General features: G+C 36.8%; 1 protein-coding gene and 1 long non-coding RNA gene across 2 annotated transcripts; both read left to right on the plus strand.

Annotated features, from left to right (window-relative positions):
- The first annotated feature begins 5,784 nt into the window (after positions 1-5,784).
- Positions 5,785-7,550, plus strand: LOC126829759 (uncharacterized). The gene is made up of 3 exons (XR_007683513.2): positions 5,785-5,897; positions 6,325-6,532; positions 6,656-7,550. It is a non-coding gene; the product is annotated as an uncharacterized LOC126829759 (long non-coding RNA).
- A 3,119-nt stretch (positions 7,551-10,669) lies between these two features.
- Positions 10,670-17,914, plus strand: LOC126829941 (arylsulfatase J). The gene is made up of 8 exons (XM_050560140.2): positions 10,670-10,919; positions 12,613-12,799; positions 13,305-13,501; positions 14,294-14,405; positions 15,241-15,336; positions 16,003-16,246; positions 16,505-16,656; positions 17,613-17,914. Exons 1-8 carry the CDS (start codon positions 10,677-10,679, stop codon positions 17,885-17,887), a joined length of 1,506 nt encoding a protein of 501 aa, XP_050416097.2. The 5' UTR covers positions 10,670-10,676; the 3' UTR covers positions 17,888-17,914.
- Positions 17,915-18,699: the final 785 nt, after the last annotated feature.

Consider the following 18,699-nt stretch of genomic DNA (forward strand, 5'->3'; position numbering starts at 1 on the left):
TATTTAGCCCCTGAAAGGACACCTCTACCTGTTATTTTAACAGGTTGTGGAGTCATCGTTCTGAATCCACCTTCAACAAAAGCTCCTGGTGCCAGGTATACGTGACGTATAGTTTCGTTTATATGTAGTTGACGACCAAGATAATGCACCCCTGGGCCGTAGAATAAAACACCTGGATCATTTGCATCAGGCACATTCTCTTCTGGAGGATCAGCAAAAATTAGTAATTTATCTACAATGTCCGATTTAATACTACCGTAGTCGTAGTCGAATTCCACAGACATCATCTTAGTATTTTCTCGAATAGTAAAAACAGCGGTTTTGCTGTTAGCTTTATGACAGTTAATCCCATATTGTTTCGGGCGGACTATACACCGTGTAAAATCTTTCGGAGCTAAGACAACTGCTTTAACTTGGGATCCTGTAAATGCAAAGGATGTCCAAGATACGGTTCTGTTTGGTTTGACCGATCTATCCTGGCCCATGCGATTGTTTGATCGGCTGATGTAAACAAATGAGTTTATCGATGGTTGACGGTCTTGCTGGAGATGGACCTGGAATTTCTCAGACGGTTCTACTCCTTCTGGTGATGGATAAATTATCAAATCACATCCGCTATAGCCGATTAATAAAACAATGGTTATTAAATAAAACACCATCTTGACTCTGTATCTCATTCTATTTTGATATTATTTATCTTGGGGATCAAAGTTCAAATATGATCGATAACAGTAAACCACACATTAATACGACTAGTAGATAAAAATTATTTAAAACTTCATACCCCATTTGTACCATATACATGAGTATGCTACTTTTCTGCAGCAGCTTGGCCAGCGAAGACGAGCATACACCATACAGTGTACTACGAGAGGTATTTTGTCCGACCTGCGGTACTACGGTCTACTTCCCTGCACTGGCCTAGAACATTGTTTCCTATTACCCGAGGGGGGATGGATGGCCGAATGGTTAGCACATGCGCGCTGTATCATAAAGCCTGTCATTGAGTCAACTGGTATGGTTTCGAATCCCGGTTGTACGTGACAAGGAGTATGATCGCCTGTCCAACCTCGTGGGTTTTCTCCAGGTCCTCCCACTGCTAAAGACCCCTACGCGCAAGCATATGTTAGTCCCGAAATGACCTAGTTTGTGTTTAATGGACGTTAAACCCCATTTCTCTCTCTCTCTCTCCCTATTACCCGAAGTCGGTCATTGGAAATTATCAATACATAACATTACACATTGAAATATTTTTAGCTACGTATAATCTCCAAATAAGAAATAGTATCAGATGTTCCAGCTCAGTGCTCATTCGGTGCTCATTCATACTAATATTAAATTCTTAAAACAAGGCTAGTAATATAATTATGTTTAAAACCAGATTAATAAAATATATTGTCCAAAATCATCGATCTCAGACACTGGGTTTATAACTCTTTAAGAACAGATACATGTGATAAAACAATCCAAGTCCAGTGTAATCAAACTTCTCTTCTTCAAGTAAAGATCCTACGAATCCTACCAATTATCGCCCGATGGCTTTAACTAGCTGCATTTGCAAAACCATGGAGACATTGATCAATCGAAGGCTTGTTTGGTACCTTGAGTCCCAACAACCTCATTACAGATCTCAAATGTGGATTTCGGTCCCAAAGGAGCACCCTTGATCATCTCGTTAGATTTAAAACGTTTGTCAGGGATGCTTTCATCCAGAAACAACATTTAGTTGCTATATTTTTCGATCTGGAAAAAGCTTATGATATGGAAATATGGTATTATGCGCGACCTGCATAACCTCGGTCTGCGGGGTCGCTTACCTATCTTCATTAAAAACTTCTTAGAAGATAGGTCGTTTAAGGTACGCTTGGGATCAATTTTCTCTGACCATTTCCCCAAGAAATGGGAGTCCCTCAGGCAGGGAAGTATATTATCGTGCCTTAAAGGTGGATTCGACGGCTTTCTTTATGTTGATGACTTTCAGATGTGTTACGGATCGACAAGTATGCAGACAACCGAACGTCTGTTGCAGCTTTGCTTGAATTCATTTTCAACGATGGGCAACTGACAATGGATTTCGAAAGACTGTGTGCATGCACTTCTGTCAAAGAAGAGGTTTACATCCTGATCCGGAACTTACGCTGGATTGTAGTCCCATTCCAGTTGTAGATGAAACGAAATTTTTGGGTTTGACATTTGATAAGAAATTACCATTTATCCCTCATATTAAAACTCTGAAGAAGATATGTCTGAAAGCCCTCAACATATTGAGAGTCTTATCAAACACTAACTGGGTGGGGGGGGGCAGACCGTAAGGTCTTGCTCAGATTATATCGAACACTGATAAGATCTTACCTCGATCATGGGTGTATTGTGTATTTGTGTATCGGTCAGCCCACGAGTCTTATCTCAAAGAGCTTGACACCATACACAACCAAGGACTTAGAATCATTTTAGGGGTATTCCGAACATCTCCAGTGCACAGTTTATTCGTCGACGCTCACGAGCCATCATTGCACGACATACGTGATAAACTTGCACTGCAGTATGCTACAAAAATTGCATCACTGCCTCATATTTCATTTAACACCATATTTGGACCCTATCAGGAACATCTATATTTACTGAGAACTAATGTTATTTCATCATTTGGTATTCGCATTCAACCCCTTTTGTCTCCGGCTGGTATCCGTCATGACAGTATTGCGAATACCTCTTTCTTTGAGACACCGCCATGGTCTATTTTTGGGTTTGACATTTGATAAGAAATTACCATTTATCCCTCATATTAAAACTCTGAAGAAGATATGTCTGAAAGCCCTCAACATATTGTACCGCAGTGTTTCAGTCTCTCTTTAAAGACCGCAGTGTTTCAGTCTCTCTTTAAAGACTAAATATGGTGATTATGCTCCAATTTATACAGATGGTTCTAAAGATGGCGATCGGGTAGCTTCGGCTACTGTCACACCATCTGAGACCATTTCTGTTCGACTTCCTCCTGCTGCTTCTATATTTACTGCTGAACTCATCTTTCAGGCTTTGGAGTTCATTAAATCCTCTTCATCTTTCAAACACATTACATTTGCTGATTCTTTGTCCTCTTTACAGGCAATAAACAATAAGCAGCTTGTACACCACCCTTTAGTAGCAGACATTTATCGTCTGCTCCTATCACACGAGTTTAACGGCAAGGACTCCGTCCTTTGTTGGCTCCCCCGTTATGTTGATATTAAAGGGAATGATCAAGCAGACTAAGCTGCCAAGTCTGCTTCAGATCTTTCCATATCACAATTTCTTTTACCTTTCACAGATTTTAAAACGCCCATTAATTTTTTCTATATATGACCGCTGGGAACTGTCTTAGGATCTTGCAGACACAAACAAACTTCATCACATCAAGCCGCTCTTAGGAGACCGGCCAAGCTTCTATAGAACCAACAGGAGGGATGAAGTTGTATTGTGTCGCTCATGCATTGGTCATACCTTTTTAACTCATATTTTCATTTTGAAACGAGAGCCTCAACCAGAGTGTGTTCACTGTCATGTTCCCTTGACAATAAAACACAGCTTGATTGAGTGCAATCATCTCAAGTATATTAGATCTAAATATTACCGTTGCCAGTCAGCACGTCAGCTATTTGCTCAACCGGAGTTACATAAATTGTTAGCATTTTTAAAAGAGACAAACTTTTTTATTCAAAATTTTAATTGTATATATTTATCATATATTGTTTTTTAAATATTTATATACATGTATGTAAAGGAATTGATATATTTATTTTTAATGAAATTTTCTATATTTGTTTTTATTTACATATATGAATAAATCTCTGTGGTATTGTTTTAATTTGTCTCGTTAAATTCACCATATGTTTGGCGCAATATAGCCCGATTGGAGCTGATGTGTCATTAAACAACATTTCATATAATTGCTCTTCTTATCTTTGTAAATCGTTATATAATGTAGCTCAAGGGAATATCCTTGGAAATCAATTCGGTCAATTTTAATCAATTTAGATCACGATAAAATATAATACAAGACAAGGTTATTAAAGTAGACGCAATAGGTTTCAGATCCCCAATAAAACTGTATTTATGATGTGGTTAATACTACATGTACTTCTATTGACCCTTTATAATATGCTAAACTGTTCACGCCAAGAATTAGCTCTTCCAGTGTGCAAAATTGCGAGTCTCGTAAAGGTAGCAGCCCCCCCCCCCCCCCACACACACACACACCACACCCGAAGACTAGGAATTTTACATTATTATGTTATAGAATAACTTAAATAGATTACAGTGAAAATACTTATCACCATGACTTCAACTCGTACAAAGCGAAAGTGGCGCAAATATTGTTTTGGTCAGAAGCAAAGAATACGATGTTTTCTGTTTTGACTCAGTAAGCCACTGTCTCCCACTGTTAAAACTGTTGCGAACAAGCGCATTGTTTAAATAAAGATATACCAAGCCAGTCTTGGGTCGTGTTGTGTGTGAAGGAAACACCACACACAATCACCACCCCTCCCAACCGACCCGTACACATATTCGCAATTATTGTAACTAAGTCAGTCTAAGCGATACAAAACTAAAAGTGGTGTCAAAGATTCAATACATGTCTCACATTTATCTATATGGCGAATCCAATTAATATACTATCAAGGGTAGGTCAAGCACAACATATTGGAGACTTTTGGAAAGCGTAACTGTATGGCGTATCCGTACTAAATTTGTTTGTGACGTCATCAATGTGTGTATATTTCTCATACGTGGTACGGCACACGAATTAGACCCTGAAATGTTGTGCCATAGCGGTTGTACGAATTTATGTGTATCCTAGAACACGAAGGTTAAAAATATTTGATGTGATTTTAACCATAATAAAGACTGGAATTTAATCATTATTTTTGATTTCGATTCCAGTAATTTGTAGGCTAGGCACTTGACTAGTCCTGATGATGATCTGGGTAGATAACTGCCATCATGCTGTTATAGAACTGAGCTCAGCTCAGCTACTCGGCGCGAAAATCTGCCCAAACTCTAAAACTACATTGACGCATGGTGATACATGTACCTGGTGCCACAATTCCATTATAGACGCCTGTCCTATATATTGACTATTAGGTGTGGGGCATGACCAGCATAGCACTTTATTTCAGTTCGGTTGATGACACCAGTAATGTACACATAGTTACACTAGATGATATTTAGGTCAATTAATGTACGTTTACAACCGGTAATAATACAGTTTTGACCTAGGTGGTGCAATATCTCACCTGAATGGTTCACATATAGCCTACAGACCAATAGTATTAGAACAGAGTTTCACATACCCATGGGCAACATTTAAAAATACCCTAAAACTATATCAGTAAGCCTGTACAATGTGTACACGGGATCTCGGGTTTGCATGCCCTTCGAACGACTACACCACTGACAAGGGGGAACCACGCAAAGATTCCGACGAGCACTCTCGGCCAACACCGGGATCGCACAGGGGACCTCCAGGTAAGCAAACCAACATCTTACTCACTTAACCACCGCGGTTCTCCAGTTTTTCGGGTAACCAATTATACAATCAATAACCTGGTACAACTAGTTTGGTGTTTAACAGAAGAATATTGCCACCTGCAATCTGACAAAAGAGCATTGCCACCAGCAATTTAATTTATATTTTAATAACAGACACGGCATACTTATGGCGATATTGATAATGGAAACTAACAGCTAGGTAAATAATGATTCAGTATTTAATAAATGAATGGGTGTGTATTTCAATGAACATACGTTTTACACACCACATCTTATTGTATAATTTGGAGTTGGCGTGCATTGTTCATCCATTGCTATCCAGTGAAAGGGTAAATTTGAAGTTTGACATATAAGCTAACTATCTTAAGGTAATGTGGATTATTTAATTATAATATATAAACATAAATGAATAGGATTTAACGTTCTACTGTTCTTAACCGACTTGGCTAAGGACGAAGGACGTGAAGAAAATTTTGCACTGCAGTGGCACTACTGCCTACTCTTGTTTTGAATTGCAACTGTCAATGGTTATTTTACTTGCTCGCTAATGTGTACACGGCGGAACCTCGGACTTTTCTCCCATGTGAACGACTATATTTTGACCATTGTCAGGCCATCCGATCCGTCCTACCCCACTGACAAGGAGGAACCACGCCGGAAAATCCCGATGAACTGTCACCGGGATCGAACTCGAGACCTCCAAATCGCCAAAGTCTTATAGAAAAAAGTTGTTTAGTATGGCTGTCTCAAACCATGCGACTCATCAATATCATTTGATTTTTTTTCTTTTCCCAGATGAAAGTTTTTGTGATGGTGGTAATTTTAGCGTTGTTTGTAACATGTCTATGTACGACAAGAAGAAATTGGAGGGTTTATTTAAGGAAGAGACCGCGAATACCTGTTTCAAAATACACCGAACTGCACAGACATCGGGTCCAACAGGATACACTAAATGAATTTGTAAAACAACTGATTTATTGGAAGGATTTAGACTAAAGCATAAGTAAGTAAATGAGAGTAAATCCAGGGGTAAATAAATGGAAATTGGCTCCTCGGGCGAAAGGTATTCTCAAACATCAACAAATCATGTTTTAGAAAAATAAATTGGGCTTATTTTGTGTTTCAGAAATTTGATTTTGTCAAGACACAAGCCTGTGAACTAATGGTCGATACAGGTTTCGTAAGATATAATAAATGGTTAAAATTCTCCTAGTATGTAATTTAAAAAGAATTGAAATGATTGTTATGTATCAATTCTAATAAATATTATGTACCCAATTTATTAACTATTCGGTACCAATTCTAATAACTATTATGTACCAAATTTAATAACTATTCAGTACCAATTCTATTAACTATTATGGTCCAAATTTAATGACTATTACATACCAATTCTAATGACTATTACGTTCGAATTCTAATGACTATTATGAACCAATTCTAATAACTAGTGTGTACATATTTTAATAAGTATTATGTACCAAATCTAATGATTATTATGTTCCAATTCTAATAACCATTATGTACCAAATCTAAGGACTAATATGTACCAAATCTAAGGACTAATATGTACCAATTCTAATAACTATTGTGTACCAAATCTAATGATTATTATGTACCAATTCTGATAACCATTATGTACCAAATCTAATGATTATTATGCACCAATTCTAATAACTATTCTGTACCAAATCTAATGATTATTACGTACCAATTCTGATAACCATTATGTACCAAATCTATTGATTATTATGATTGTATCAATTCTAATAACTATTATACAGCAATTCTAATAACTATTATGTACCAATTCTAATTACTATAATGATTAATATGTACCAATTTTATTATTACTATTACATACCAATGACTGTATGTATTCAATCTGATGTACCAAATCTAATGCCCTTTATGTACCAACTATAATGACCATTATGTACCAAAAATGTGTATGTAAATAAACAGAATATTACAAACATTTAATTTCTTATTTCTTATACGTTTTATTATTTTGATTAAAGCTGGTGATCGTCAATAAACAGAATATTACAAACATTTAATTTCTTATTTCTTATACGTTTTATTATTTTGATTAAAGCTGGTGATCGTCATTGTGGTGATTTTAAATCCATTGCTAATCTATAAAAGCTTAAACTGTCAGTCCCAAGATGGATCATTTTCGTATTGTATTTACAAAGGTATGACGAATTAAAAATCTGTAAGCATTCTGCATCTCCTGCATATGATATAAACGGAGTATGGTTAGAATAAGTCAGTGCCAAAATCTTTCGATGGACCACCCGTATTCTTCCCTAAAGATAAGAGCTACAGTGACTTGGCCCGAGAGAGGCCGTGGTGATACCCCCCCCCCCCCTCTGTCAGTGGTGCAGAACAGAGGGTCTGACAGGGGACAACGTATAGTCCTTCGGATGGCACGAAAAACCGAGGTCCCGTCTATACAATTGGCATTGGTGTGCACGTAAAACAACACTTCACAAGTCTAGCTGGAATACGAAGTAAGAGTAGGCTCTAGCGGCGCTGCCCGGGCTCAATGACCCTCATAGCACACACTGTATGCCCGTGTTTATTAGCCGGGGGTCACGGTGACTACGTGGGTAATACGCTGAATCGTTAGTGTTCGATCCCTGCATTGGCCGAGAATGTTCATCCAGATTTTCCGGCGTGATTACCCAAGGTCCCGTGTACACTTTGGCGTGCACGTAAAAGACCCCTCTACAGTTGGAATTCAATATAAGAGTAGGCCGTAGTGCCGCTGTCCGGGCAAAATTCCCCTCATAGCACACTGTATGACGTATGCCCGTCTTCATTAGCTCAGTTCGAAGCAGACCAATAGGACGTTAAACCCCATTTCATTTCTTTATTAGCACAGTCGATGCAGAAAGGTAGGGCGTTAAACCCCGTTTCACTTATCTTCATTTCTCTAACTGGTGTATATGAAATAATTATAGATTTATTTATCGGTATATTAAATCCTATCGACAAAAAATACCTAATACTATCACATGACTTGATATTATTTTTAACAGTTATCAGATGATCTTGACCTTTATCGTAACTTCGATCCTGTTAAAACTCTGGCCATCAACACAAACGTAAAGGATATTATTTGAGTTACTGTTAATTATGTAAGTATGATACGGGAATAATCCTCAACACGTACACGTTTAATCACAATTCCTTGGTAAATTACCATGTGCTAGGCATACATGTATGTACGAATGATTAACTCAGAAGATAAGCTAGCGAGTGCAGGATTTACATGTACCCTTATAGGCTTGTCGGACTGTTGTTCAGCTCTGAACACAAGTCTTCTTACACTCGTTCACAGGAACTGACACGCGAACGTCCAAGGACAGACAACATTGGTGTCAGTCATTATCGCATATGTGATAGAACTGGTTAAACACGTTCCAAATATACTTTTAACACAGAGATCATTGCTACGGTAGATGCGTGATGGAGATTTCAAGAAACGGAAGTGACAAACGCAGACGGAAAACACGAGTCATCCTTCTGTATAACTATATAACTGACCGAAGTGACGAGTGATAACACATGCACGGGCGAAAATCTGCTCACTAATAATTTCTACAAAGACCAAACGTTGTTATATGAGACTGTGGGAGGATATCTGACAATTCAAAAAAATAATTGACCGTCACTATATAAGAGAAAAAGAGAAAAATAGAAAAAGTCCGTGCATTTCCATGTTTTTATTAAGTATAGAATGAATAAAAACAAGGGAATGTACGGTATAAGTGTATTATTATCAGCTTGTAGAAGCTTGTTATCATCAATAGGTAGAAGTTTGTTGTCATCAGTAGGTAGAAGTTTGTTACTATAAGTTGGTAGAAGTTTATGATAATCAGCTTGTAGAAATGTGTTATTATTGTAGAAGTTTATTATTATCAGTTGGTAGAAGTTTGTTATTAGCAGCGTGTAGAAGTTAGTTATTATCAGTTGGTATAAGTTTGTTATTATAAAGTTAATAGAAGTTTGTTATTATCAGTTGGTAGAAGTTTGTTATTATCAGTAGGTAAAAGTTGTTATAATCAGCTGGTAGAAGTTTGTTATTATCAGTTTGTATAAGTTTGTTATTATCAGTTGGTATAGGTGTATTATTATAAAGTTTATAGAATGTTGTTATCAGTTGGCGTGAAGTTTGTTATCATCAGTTGGTAAAAGTTTGTTATTATCAGCTTGTATAAGTTTGTTATTATCGGTTGGTATAGGTTTGTTATTTTAAAGTTAATAGAAGTGTATCATCAGATGGGGAAAGTTTGGTGTTATCAGTTGGTAAATGTTTGTTATTGGTATAAGTTTATTATCATTAGTAGGTATACGTTTGTTATTATCATTTGGTAGAAGTTTGTTATTATCAATTGATATACGTCTGTTGTCGTCAGTTGGTAGAAGTTTGTTATTATCAGTAGTTAGAACTTTGTTATTACCAGCCTGTAGTAGTTATCAGTTTGTAAAAATTGATGTAAGTTTGTTATTATCATTCGGTATACGTCTGTTATTATCAGTTAGTAGAAATTAATTATTATTGGTTAGTAGAAATTATCAGTATGTATAAGATTGTTATTACCAGTTGAAAGAAGACAGTTATTGTCAGTTGGTATAAGTTTGTTATTATCAGTTGGTATAAGTTTGTTATTATCAGTTGGTATAAGTTTGTTTTTACCAGTTGGTATAGGTTTGCTATTATCAGTAGGTAGAAGTTTGTTATTATAAATTGGTGTTTGTTATTATAAATTGGTGTTTGTTATTATAAATTGGTAGAAGTTTGTTATTATCAGTTGGTAGAAGTTTATTATTGCTGTTTGCGTTCACCTCTTGTCACAGAAGATGATTATTATACCTTGGGTAGAAGTTTATTATTACCAGTTGATGTTCTCCTGTTACAGAAGATGGTCACTATACTCTGGGTAGAAGTTTGTTATTGCGCAGGGATTTGTTATTGTTAATTGTTTCCCCTTGTCTAATACAGAAAGAGGATCATTATGAATCTGGTAGTATTGTATGTTACAAGAAGATGTTCAGTATAATGAATCTGGTAGTATTGTATGTTACAGGAAGATGTTAAATATTATAAATCTGGTATTATTGTATGTTACAGGAAGATGTTCAGTATTATAAATATAGTATTATTGTCTGGTATAATCCACTGTGTTTCCAGTAAACAACCCAACATTCTTCTGGTAGTAGCTGATGATTATGGTTTTCATGATATTGGTTACCATAATTCAGAGATTAAAACACCAACATTAAATAGATTGGCAGGAGAGGGGATTAAACTAGAGAATTACTATGTTCAACCGATCTGTACCCCAACTAGAAGTCAATTATTATCAGGGCGATATCAGGTATTATTCGGGGTAGATTCTATGAAAGAATTAGAAAGGTTGTCCATCATTATAATGTTACACTGTAGAATGAAAATGCATGGTTAATTAATACATTGTTTTACCGCTCATTCTGTCTTTTTTGGGTAATACATCCATTTCGATTGTTATGAATGAGAGAGAGCGAGAGAGAGAGAGAGAGAGAGAGAGAAATGGGGTTTAACGTCCACTCGACACAAACTAGGTCATTTCGGGAATAATGTATGGTTTAATTTTATTTCAATAATTCGTTAGCGCGTAGGATTCTTTAGCAGTGCGAGGAAACCGGAGGACGCGGAGAAAACCCACGAGGTTGGACAGGCGACTCTACTCCTTGTCACGTACAACCGGGGATTCGAAACCACGCCAGCTGACTCATTGACAAACCTTATGATACAGCTGTTATGAATTAACATCGCTATTTTTGAAATATAAGCCCGCTAACAACGGCTGTCGGAATGTATGACTGTGGGATATACACACACAGGTTTACAAAACGGCAGTATAAACAATACACCTAATCATAACACAGTTTTTATGGGAAACAATCACTGGTTTCGACTTATGTCAGGCGCATGGCATAATACTTTCGTAATATAGAAGGCAATGACTCATCCATCTCCTCAGGTAGCGATGTGTTAAAATTCCACATCTGATTGTTGTCAAATATAAACATTGTATGTTGACATTCTTTAAGAACCTTCATAAGCTTCCCGTGTGTAAAGACATTTTATCACCCAATAATACATTCTACAGTAGATATCGCTTGTGTGATATATTTCATAATCTACTGCGATATCTCCTTAGGTCAGTTGAAAAGGAACTACTTTTTTTATTTTCAAAGAACAGTTCATTTCTTATTAAAAGTAACCTTTTTTTTAAATTAAAAATGAACTATTGTTATTCAATTGACCTTGATGGAAACACTGGGTCAATATAAAGGACTTTGCAATGTTTGAATTGCTGTCAAAAAATGATGTATCACTACGCCGAAATGTTCAGTAAAGTGAAATCTACAGCAAAGAATTATATTTATCTATTTGTGCATGTAAGAAGGGATTGGGTGATAAATAAAATCTCCTACTCGTCTTTTTTGATATCAAAAAATATCAACACTCGTTGATAAAGTAAAAAAAAAAACTCGGCAGAGCCTCGTTGTTTGTTACTTTATCAACTTGTGTTGATATTTTTTGATATCAAAAAAGACTGGTAGGAGATTCTCTATATAATTAACAATAGACATGAATACCATGAATATCATGTATATTGACCCCAAGTTTACTAAATGGCATTGTGCTTGATAACGATAAGAGGATACTTGTCGAAACGTCGTGCTTTTAGAATAAAACCAGTAATTGTTTCACATAAAAAATTGTGTTATGTTTATGTGTTTCCCAATCGCTAAATGCCATTCAAAGATTAACCTAATATAGGTTTATAACATGGTATAATATGGTGGTCTCAAATGTTATAATATTTCGAGATACACACAGGTTTACAAAATGGTATAATATAATATTTCGAGATACAAGACGGTATAATATAATTTTTATAGATACACTCAGGTTTACAGTATGGTTTAATATGGTGGTTTCAAACTAATATAATAATATTTCTAGATTCACACAACATGGTATAATATGGTGTTTTCAACCAAATATAATAATATTTCTAGATACACACAGGTTTACAGCATAGTATAATATGGTGGTCTCAACCAAATGGTCTACCATTGGACAGCCCAACTATTGCTGATAAACTAAAAGAAGTAGGTTATTCAACCCATGCTGTAGGTAAATGGCATCTTGGATTTTATAAAAAGGAATATTTACCAACAAGTAGAGGTTTTGATTCATACTTTGGTAAGTTATCAATCAATGATATTGTATTATATCCCGTGGCTCGAGCACCATACGGGCTCCAATGCCCTCTCGGGTTCTTTTTGTCTCTCCATTTGACTAGAAACCACGGATTGTTCTAGACGGACTGTCACTGAGTCACGTGGCGAGGTTTCGATTCCCGACTTGTACCTGAAAGGGGTTCTCTGATTTTCCCCACTGCTAAAGACCCCTAGGCGCAAGCGAAGTATTGAAATGTAATTGAACTATATATGTTGTTATTCCCGAAATTACCTAGTTTGAGTCGAGTGGACATAAAACCCTATGCCTCTGGACACTCGTTATTTTATATTTGTTACGTTTTAATATTGATCTATTAAGCTCAATCAGGTAACAATATGGCGATAATGGCCCAGGTCTCTCTCTCCCTCTCTCTCTCTCATACTTATACATGGAAATTTCTTTTCTGTGTCGTGAAATAAGGCCATAACCTCATTGTCTCTATTATTGATCATCATCCTTTCTGTAGGTTACCTCGGTGGTAGTGAGCAGTACTATTTGCATACTTTATGCGACAACCACCAATATTCGAATTCAACTCTACCCAAGTACTGTGGTTACGACTTGCGAGATAATCTGACGGTAACCAATCAAACTGGTCGATATTCAACACATTTATTTACAGAACGAGCCGTTGATATAGTTAAACAACATGACCAGAATAAGGTACGTTACTGATATAGTTAAACAACATGACCAGAATAAGTAAGTTACTGATAATATAGTTAAAGATAGTTACAGCATGACCAGGGTAAGGTTTGTTACTGGTATAAGTTAAAGGACAATATTGTCAGATATCCTCCCACAATCTCACATAACAACTTGTGGTCTTCAAAGGAATTGTTAGTGAGCAGAAATTCGCCCGTGTAACTGTTATCATTCGTCACTCCAGAGAGTTATATAGAAGGATAACTCGTGTTTTCCTTTTGTGTTTGTCACTTCCTTTTGTAGAAACCGTCATTACTCATCTATCGTAGCAACAATCTCTGTGTTGAAATTATATATGGAACGTGTTTAGCGAGTTCTATCACATATGTGATAATGACTGACACCAATATTGTCCTTTATCCAGAATAAGGTACGTGGTCACTGGTGTTATTAAACACTGAGGCCAGAATCAGGAACGCTACAAATTAAAAGTCGATAACGTAATCTGATCTGACACAATGTGGTCTATGTTTTGTATCAGCAACATTTCAGTTTTAAACCTTTTCTATTTGTTTGATTTGATTAAGTTACAACGGCATGATTACAATAAAGTGCTTATTAAACAGTTGATATGCTTACTTACAAAGCATGATTACATTTGTCAGGTTGATATAATTAAAAGCCACCAAAATAATGAGATTTAACGACCTTTGTACAAGCTGGCCGTATGAAAACCAGTAAAACATGAAACGTATTACTATTTAAATTATTGACAATTCACATGTTGCTATTATTTTGTTTTACTTACAGCCATTGTTCCTGTATTTACCATACCAAGCTGTTCACGCTCCTCTTCAAGTTCCTGATAGTTATATAAAACAATATGATTTTATTCAAGATAAAAATAGACGAATATACGCTGGTAGGTGTTAGATGAAGTTACAAATAATTGTATGTTACGTATCATGCCCGAGAAGCTGTGTTGTCTAAACTGGTTCATGCCGGCAACTTTGGCAGTCTGAATACGAAGAAGAATAAAGACAAACTTGCTGTCCAGTAGTCTCGGTCACCCAGCACCCCCTAGTCTTCAACGTACGGAGGGTTTGGGACCGTTCTCAGTATTTGACGAAACGTTCCATTGCTCATGCGTAACCGGGAGTTTTTTTATGTGGTTGATTATCCAGTATTTTTCGCCAAATCAAGTAAGAGTTGGGCCCCTTCCCACAATAAATCCCATAGCTCTTGCATAACTATAAACAAACATGAATCGTGACGACAAATTAGGAGTGTTGGATATTGAACTGGCAATGGAATCAAATGGATTTTCTAAAATGGCATTCTTAAATTAATTTCATGGGCGTCGACTTCTTGTTTTAGGAATAGTTACCTCCCTTAGACTTTGTTTTTGATAATGTAAACGACCGGATAATCTAGCCAATGACCTATTATTCTCAAATGTTGACAACGCATCCAGACTAATATTCGTAGAATACTTTTCTGGGTGATAGAGACTAGCTTTCCAGCCACGGTTCTCTACTTTCATTACAGAAGTTAATATACAGAAATATCGACGCAACATTTAACCTTAATTATCATTACAGACCGGGGAAGGTACAGCTCAGCGGAGGCTCACGACTAGCCCCGGGATCCATTCACTTGATCTGATATACGTTTGTTGTTTATTGTTTGAAATGTATGTGTGTATTATATCCTATCCTGCTGGTATATTATGTATATTTAAATCAATGCAATGACAGGTATGGTAACTTGTATGGATGAAGGTGTAAAGAATGTTACTGATGCTTTTATGGAAGCCGGTTTATGGAATAATACAGTAATGATTTTCACAACGGGTAAGTTTTAAACAAACAATCTTCAAATTTTATTCTAACAAATAAATTACACTTAAATATTAATGAGATAATTTATTTGTAAATATAACTAATATATCTAAATCTATTTCCACTTCCTGTTGTGAGAGAAAAATGGAGTTTAGCGTCCACTCAACACAGGCTAGGTCATTTGGGGACTAACATATGGTTTAATTTTATTTCAATAATTCGGTTACTCGCCGTGGGAGGAAACCAGAGGACCCGGGGGAAAACCCAGCAGCTTGGACACTCGACCCTATTCCTTTTCACGTACAATCGGGAAATCGGAACCACGCCACTTGACTCAATGGCAGACCTTATGATCTAAAGTGCACGATTAAGGCAGATTTGTATCAAGTGCAATATATAACTAATTCACGATGTATTATGAATGATAAATCGGAGTGATGATTACCAAAAAACACTTATACCGATTAAGATCATTAGAATGTTAAAAGTGGTAACAGGACAAAGAATGGCATGGATTTCACCTTGAGGTCAATAAAGGAAAGGAGTAGTCGTCTGAGAACAATAGGGAAATGTAACTTACAATATGCGGTTACCTCCCCTGACATGTGTAATCGCCAAATTACTCAACTGTGATCATTAACTCCAATCTTATACAGAATGTATATTTTAAATCAATAGATAATGGAGGTCAAGTACATGCAGGTGGTAATAACTGGCCATTACGGGGATGGAAAGGATCATTGTGGGATGGTGGAATGCATGGAGTAGGGTTTGTACATGGTCAAGCATTAAAAAATAAAGGATCTGTGAATGATGCGTTGATCCATGTTTCTGATTGGTATCCTACTTTAGTGAAATTAGGGGGAGGTAATCTAAATGGTACACTACCTTTAGATGGCTTTGATCAATGGGCAACTATCAGGTAAGTCTTCTTAACACCCGATCATCTACAAAAAGTTCTCGGAATCACAATTTTCCGCTATGTTGTCCGTTACTAGGGGCATTTTCCAATATGATGTCTGTTACTAGGCGGATTTCATTCAGGAAACACAGACTTGACTATCATAAAATGTTTAATTAAGGGCGGTTAAATTTCTAAAATTTTGTAACAATTTTGATTCCCAAGAACGCTTGCAGTAGGTGTTTTGTTAATCGTGTGTTACCATTGTACCCCCTATAGTGAAGATGCCCCTGCAGTAAGAAAAGAACTGTTACACAACATTGATCCGATGACGACGCTGGCTGGTAACAGAATGTATCCTGGCACGTTTGATAATAGAATTAGAGCTGCTCTTAGAGTTGGTGACTGGAAAATACTCACCGGTAATCCAGGTAAGCACACTATTCTATTCTCGTACGTATAATGTACTAGACAGGGTGTGCAGACTTTTACTAACAGTACCAGTAATGTCGATGGTGATGTATTTCTTAATTCAGATATACTATCTTACGTATGGTATGCTAGGCAGACAATTTCCCCCATAGCACACTGTAAAACTGAAAAGAGCGACGCGGGAAGTGGCTGGAAAAAAACATCATAGAATATTCACTGCTGATCAGAACGTGTGAGATAAGCTTAGAACTTTTCAGCCAACCCTCGTATGTACCTATTTACACTATAGAAATACTTTTTTATCCAGATATAAAGAAATGGTTTAGAATTCAATGTCATTAGCCCAGTCGGATCAGAACAGTTGGATGTTAAACCACATTTCATTTTATTTATTTGATAATGTCCCAATTACTAAACGCCATTCAAAGAATATTCTTGTTTTATTATAATCCTGCTGTTATCTTTTAATCTGCCATTGTGTGAGTTTAGCGTGGAAATCTGGTAAACATGACATACGGATTGATCTTTAGATTGTTTTGTCTCGCCCAATTCTATATGTCTTAAACTGGTGTGAAATCGTCAGAACGGGGATTTATAGTGTTTGTACATAATGTTATTTTAGGTGAAAACCGGTGGATTTCAGAACTACATCAGAGAGATCGTCAGGACAGGGAATTATAGTTTTTGTACATAATGTCGTTTTAGGTGATAGCCACTGGTTCCCCCCACCACACCTGTGATATCGTCAGGGCGGGGATTTATATTTTCGTACATAATGTTGTTGTAGGTGATAGCCACTGGGTTCCCCCCACCACATCTGTGATATCATCTGGACGGGGATTTATAGTTTGTGTATATAATGTTGTTTTAGGTGACAGCCACTGGGTTCCCCCCACCACATCTGTGATATCATCTGGACGGGGATTTATAGTTTGTGTATATCATGTTGTTTTAGGTGATAGCCACTGGGTTCCACCACCACATCTACAAGTAGACAAGAACCTGACATTACCAAGTACCAACAGTCAAGATCAGAATCTTTGGTTATTTAATATTAAAGATGATCCAAATGAAAGAAGAGAATTATCAGCTCTATATCCTGATATAGTTAAATCCATGTTGGATAGACTGGATTATTACAGTAATACCGCCGTTCCTGTTCGTTATCCTGATCCTGACCCTCAAGCTAATCCAGACTTACACGGCGGTGTCTGGGGTCCTTGGGAATAAAGAACTTTCGAAACAAATCTGTCACTTCAATTTTCTGTATAAGTGTTTTATTTAACTTGGAAACTAAAAGGTACGTTTGTGGAGCCATTATGTCAATCACGTTTTATAAACAGACCCATACCACCTGCTCTAACAGACACGTGGTTGTTTTATGCACGTGTATTTGTGGTTGGGGTCCTTGGGAATAAAGAACTTTCGAAACAAATCTGTCACTTCAATTTTCTGTATAGGTGTTTTATTTAACTTGGAAACTAAAAAGTACGTTTGTGGCGCCATTATGTCAGTCACTTTTTATAAACAAAACCCACACCACGTGCTCTAACAGACACGTGGTTGTGTTATGCACGTGTATTTGTGTGTGTTACGTGTGTTATTTAACTGGGCAAATAGAGAGACCGGTTGTGAAGTTTTTATGAGCACTGTCTGGCCAGATTGTTACGCTCCGTAAAAGTAAACACGTGATTGTATGAACGTCGTTCCACCTTTTTTATAAACCCTGACCGACAGTTCCACTCATAACGCCAAATATGACATCTGAAGTTGCTAATTGAACCCGGAAAATGTTGAACTGTCAGTCGTGTATTTTTGAATCGGCGTCGAAATTCGCCTAGTGTGTCCACTGTCATTCGGCCGAATTTCTATTCGGCCGAATGATTCGCCCGAATCAAACATGTTTGATATATTCGGCCGAATTATATTCGCCTGGTGTGTCCGCTTCGCCGAAGCATTCGGCCGAATATAGAATTCATTAGCCAATCACCACTCATATCGAGAAGTCACGTGATAGATTGAAGCCATTTGACGTGAAAGGT

The sequence above is a fragment of the Patella vulgata genome, chromosome 8 (assembly GCF_932274485.2).
Source record: "Patella vulgata chromosome 8, xgPatVulg1.2, whole genome shotgun sequence".
NCBI classification, from domain to species: Eukaryota; Metazoa; Mollusca; class Gastropoda; family Patellidae; genus Patella; species Patella vulgata.